Source organism: Anopheles darlingi, chromosome 2 (assembly GCF_943734745.1).
Source record: "Anopheles darlingi chromosome 2, idAnoDarlMG_H_01, whole genome shotgun sequence".
Classification (NCBI taxonomy): Eukaryota; Metazoa; Arthropoda; class Insecta; order Diptera; family Culicidae; genus Anopheles; species Anopheles darlingi.
In genome coordinates, this window is record NC_064874.1 from 1,392,501 (window position 1) to 1,397,500 (window position 5,000).

Consider the following 5,000-nt stretch of genomic DNA (forward strand, 5'->3'; position numbering starts at 1 on the left):
CCTGGCACGTCTGCATCAGCCGCTGTTTCTCGGCCACATCGATATCGGCTTGATTGCGCAGCTCCGTGTTCTGTTTGCGTATCTCGGTGTACTGCTTCTGCAGCCGTTCCTGGGTGTAGATCATTCGATCCATCTCGTTGTTGAGCGCAATGTTCTCTCGCACCAGGCGCTGCGTGTGTGCGGCCACACGGATTTCCGACGATTTCGTAAACTCCGTCGATAGCTGTAGCAGTTTGTTTTCCACATCTTTCCGCAACCGATCCTTATCCAATATCACCTTACGCTCCATCTCGTACAGTGTCGATTTGTGGCGATTGTTCTGTTCCTTCAGCTCGCTGTCTTGGGCATCGAACTTGGCCATCAGCTCGTCACGCTGCAGGCGGAACTCTTCCATCGAGTTGAGCTTCCCGGTGAGCAGCTTAATCTCCGACGTTAGCTGCTCGTGCATGGCCTTATACTTCCCATCGAGCGTGCTGATCTGCTTGCGACACTCTTCGTTCTCCTGATCGCGCACCTTCGACAGCTCGCTCAGTTTATCCTCCAGCTCGACGATAACGGCCAGCTTTTCGGTCATCATCCGGTTAAGGAAGGCCGTCACATCGGCACGGTCCTCTTCGATCTGCTTCAACCGACTCTCGAGCTCCTCATTGCGTTCCTCAATCTTAACATTGTGTGTCCGGAGGCGGGCCAGCTTCTGATTCAAATCGTTGATTGTGATCTCGTAGAACTGTCTATCCACCGCACTGAGCCCATCCACGGGCTGAATCTCCGGGACCGCCTTTTTGGGCTTTTTCGGTTTCTTCTCTTTCGGCATTCTGCTACAGACTGACGGACAATTTAGCTATGCTCGAATGCAAAACGCAGTTTACTACCACTGCCGCTGGTTGTACTACTTTCAAGTCACCGTTTGCCCAGTCAGTTACCCTAACAACCGACAGTCGATGGTCGATATTGATTAAATTCTACACTGCACACCCCATAGTTGCAGTCTACTAGGATCGACCCACCCTTCCGTCTCCTGCGAGACACCCGTCATGGTCCGTATCGGCGGGACTGCGCGGGTTTGCGTGCAACCCACCCCGCATGTCTCTTGGTTCGCCATGGCTCGCACAGCCAAGGTAACCGACGAATGTATAAATATTTCTGAACTGTCCGCTCCTTCTCTCTCTTCCATTCCTTCGTTCCTAGAAAATGCTAAACGAAATGTTTTTTTTTGTAGAAATAGCCAGTTTTACACCGGGAGACCGAGACCGAGGCACTCCTTCGGTTGTCGCTCCTTTGGGAGCGCGGTTCCACTTCTTCCGGTAAAATGCATCACGAAACATGAGGCTTTGGCGGTTGGCTGGCCGGTTCATGGGGACTTGGTTGGTTGATTACATTACGGTTCTACCGACTCTTTGCATCGAATCGTACTAAACAGCGTCGCTGACGCGAGTTTGCAGCAAGCAAAAAGGTATTTCACCGTTGGCGCGTTTTTATCCGAAGTGCGCGCACCATCCGGACTACAGCACCGTTTCGCTAAAGCTCTTTGGGTAATTTCAACTTTATGAGAATCCATTTTTACGACCACCCTTGCCTAGTTTCTCGTTGCGCTCTCCGGTGGGTTCCAGCATACCATTAGCCACCGCTGATGTGCGGGAATTAAAAGGAGATGGTAGCAGCAGCAGCGGCGGCGGTGTGGTGCGGGGTACGGCCTTCCTGTGCGCCGATACTTTGGCTGGAAAAACTCCTTGCCGCGAATGATCGTTTCACGTGTTACACCTTGGGGTGTTCCCGAGATGGGTAGCTTTGGAAACATGTTGCATGTTACTCGGCTGCCCAGACGGTGGAGTTGCCAGCGTAATCGTTCACCGGTGAGAAAGGAAATCAATAGCTGCAGCTGAGAGCCAGCCAGCACGTTGGAGTACGTTGGAGTAAAGTTTTGAATCCATTTCAAACTACGCCACAGCTGGACATTATGTTCAGACCGAACGACCAGGCGTTGTATTAACGGTACCTACCTCACAGAACTTGGCACCATAGCGGGGCGGAGGTGAGTCACAAAATCGATACCGATTCCGTATGCCACCTCGACAGGTTGTCGAACAGTGCGTCCAATTGCTCCATGGACCCCATCCACCGGAATCAGAGGCTAGAAATTAATGAGAAGAGAAAGAGGGAGAGTTAGAAACAAGTGTTTTTAGCGACGTTACTCCCAAAAAAAATGGCTACCACCCTAGCGGGCCCCCTGTAACGTTTCAATCAAAATTAGATTAATTCACCCGTCCATCACTCAAATTAGAATGAAATTTTCGGAGCAATGAACGGAAACGGGACCTGCCGTGGGTCCGGATAAGTCCGTTAATCCTTCGCATCGGTGCTCACCGCAAACCAGGCCATTAATTTCAACGAGCAGAAGGAGGAGTGGGAGTGGCCGTTAATTTAGTTGATCGCCTGAAGCCGTTTTTCCTCCCACTACTCACCTGAGACAGGAAGCGTAGGTACACAGTCCATGCGTATGTCCGCGACGGCTCCCGATATCGCCTGGCTCACGTAGACGAAGCAGTACTCGATAAACTTTTCGTAGAACAGATCGCATTCGAAGGACATCGTGTGAAGTCCTTTGATGACACGCTGTTCCGAGATGTAATGTAGGGATGTTGGCGGTACGAGGGCCATTACGTCAGCCCGGAGTTTCGCATACACCCGTACACGGTCCGATTCGTTGAGTATACAGCTCGGATACTGGAACAGGACCCGTATGCCGGCCCCATGAGGATCACAGGGAAAGATGCTTCTAGTGTGCACCGTGAAGACGTACTTTTTGCTCCAATCAGCCTGCAGCATAGCTCGCGGTTCCAACAGGGGGGCCAACGATGGGTCGATCAGTCCATCGCGCGGCTTCAATCGTAACGCATAGAATCCTGCCAAACCGAATAGATCGCAACGGAACTGGATCTCTCTGGTCGGTCGTAGTCCTCGCACTTGCTCGGTATAGAGCACCTGAGCTTTTGAGTGTACGGATCCATTGCCATCTCGACAAGAATCGGCCGATTTACCACAGTAAAACAACTCCAACCAAAGCTCCGGTAGATCGGGCATTTCGACGCCATTCATCGGCAGCTGACAATGCACTCCATCAAACTCGAGCAATCCGCGAATCGCGTGGTGCTCTTCCGGGTACGTCTCGGTACGGTTCGGTGTAATGGCGAGCCGGACCGTCGGCCAACTAACGTTCAACGTCTGGCGTAACCGCTCATCGATCACCGAGTGAGCTGTCGATTGGCTATCCTCCAGTACTGCCAGTTCATAGTGTCCGCCATGGAGAAAGTGAAGGCATGGAACCTTGATCTGCGTCACGTTGTGATTCGCATCCAACCGTATGTCGAACGTCGTGGTGGACACCGTAGCACCGGCTAGGTGTCGCGATATCTGCAGCTTCAGCCGCCCTACAGTCGCCGCCGGCTCGCTATGCAGCTGAATGTCCATATCATCCCCGAACGCTGTGTAGGTGCTAGGCAGCACCAGTCTTCCATTACGCAGTCCGCCGCCAACAAACATGGCTGGAAATAAAAGACGCAACCAGCAGAACATTTGGTATGAATAGGTTGGCGCAATATGTGGCTGGCCAATCGGTGTGCTTCATCTGACACCGAATCAGCAGCAGCAGCAGCATGGTGGGTGGGAGACGCTGCCGACGTTGAAGTGATAAATCAAAACTATATGACCCCGTTTTCGGTTAGGGAGAACACAGAACGTGGAAGGTATGGAATGCCACAGAGTCCCCCCGCCTGCACCAGCCTTTGCTACGTCGCATTTTAAAATAGAAGGCATAAAACAATGGAAAGCACCACCACAACATCCACCAACTTACCATTGTGCAGCAGCAGCAGTGGAACGAGGACGAGCAGAATGTTTATGTAGAGGAATTTCCCGGACGTGGCATGTGGCCACGTCCCACCGCACCGACCTGTAACGTGCATTCCCGCTGCTCCGCGCTACACCAGATGTGCTGGAAGACCTGGCAGGACACATCAATGCGATGCCGTCTGCTGCTTGCTGTGTCGGTCGATGGCACGTCCTCTTTCTCTCTCCGCTTTGACGCGTCTACTGGTGGCTACATTCTTGCCCGTTCCTCATCTTTCGAACTCGGATTGTTGTAAAAGGATATCTTCGTATTCCGCCGGATGTCGCGAACGTCGTCGAGTCCTGGTGAAAGCGCAAAATCATCCAAACCGAGCGCCGATAAGGCACAGATTTGAAGGAGCGGACTTGCTCTCTGCAGGATGCTGTGTCGGAAGACAGGAAGACGCATAAAAACAAAACGCATAAAAACACAAATTGAATATCCTTTCTGGGTCGTTCTCGGTATCTCACCAGCTGGTGGTGGAGGTGAAAATTAATTTCGTGGCGAAAGCACCAATCGAGCGTAGGTAAATGGGGGGCAGGAGGGGAAGATCGCGACAAGGAAGTGTAACCTGAACATGGGAATCCTTAGTAGTGTCTCTGGGGCAGCTGTTAGGCCAGGGCCGTCCGTGAATTACCAGTACACGTGAATTGATACTTTTCATTTGCTGCAAAACGATACGATGTCCCCGCGGTGGGGGTTACCTTCTTTCGAAGACACGCACGGCGGACACAAGGTTGACAGAATGGTCGGGATCAAGAGTCAAAGTGTAAAATTAATTAATCATAGAGCTCAGTTTACCAACTGCTGGCCCACACCGTGAACGTGATCACCTCGGTGTCCAACGCACCAGCTGACTGGCTTCGTCTGGCGAAAATTATTAGACAATACTCCACCTCCACCCGCCCGGGGGGGAGGTTGACGATTGGAAGCTCTCGGCGGCGGGGAATGGGTGAGAAAACATTGTTATCTTGTGCCTGGGAATTTCTGTGCTTCCGAAATTCAAAGGACGATATGGGTACCAGTGAGAAGATAGGCGTTGGCAACGATTTACTCCGATTGCGCTATGATAAAGTGGAATGTTTGGAGAGTTTCTTCTCACCGAAAGGGCGCA

General features: G+C 51.9%; 2 protein-coding genes across 3 annotated transcripts in view; both read right to left on the minus strand.

The window, feature by feature from the left end:
• The window catches only part of LOC125952181 (cilia- and flagella-associated protein 157), a 1,829-nt gene extending 965 nt beyond the window's left edge, over window positions 1-864 (minus strand). Inside the window, exon 1 of the mRNA XM_049681496.1 lies at window positions 1-864. This exon is cut by the window's left edge and continues 965 nt beyond it. Within this exon, the coding sequence (XP_049537453.1) occupies window positions 1-814 (814 nt within the window). The 5' untranslated portion in view covers window positions 815-864.
• The window catches only part of LOC125952178 (uncharacterized), a 23,209-nt gene that overhangs the window by 4,160 nt on the left and 14,049 nt on the right, over window positions 1-5,000 (minus strand). For both annotated transcript variants that reach the window (XM_049681494.1, XM_049681493.1), the window contains 3 exons: window positions 3,854-4,268; window positions 2,463-3,542; window positions 2,001-2,131 (listed from right to left, as the gene is read on the minus strand). In XM_049681494.1, coding sequence (XP_049537451.1) covers window positions 2,001-2,131; window positions 2,463-3,542; window positions 3,854-3,962 — 1,320 coding nt within the window. In that variant the 5' untranslated portion in view covers window positions 3,963-4,268. The remainder of the gene's footprint in view (window positions 1-2,000; window positions 2,132-2,462; window positions 3,543-3,853; window positions 4,269-5,000) is intronic.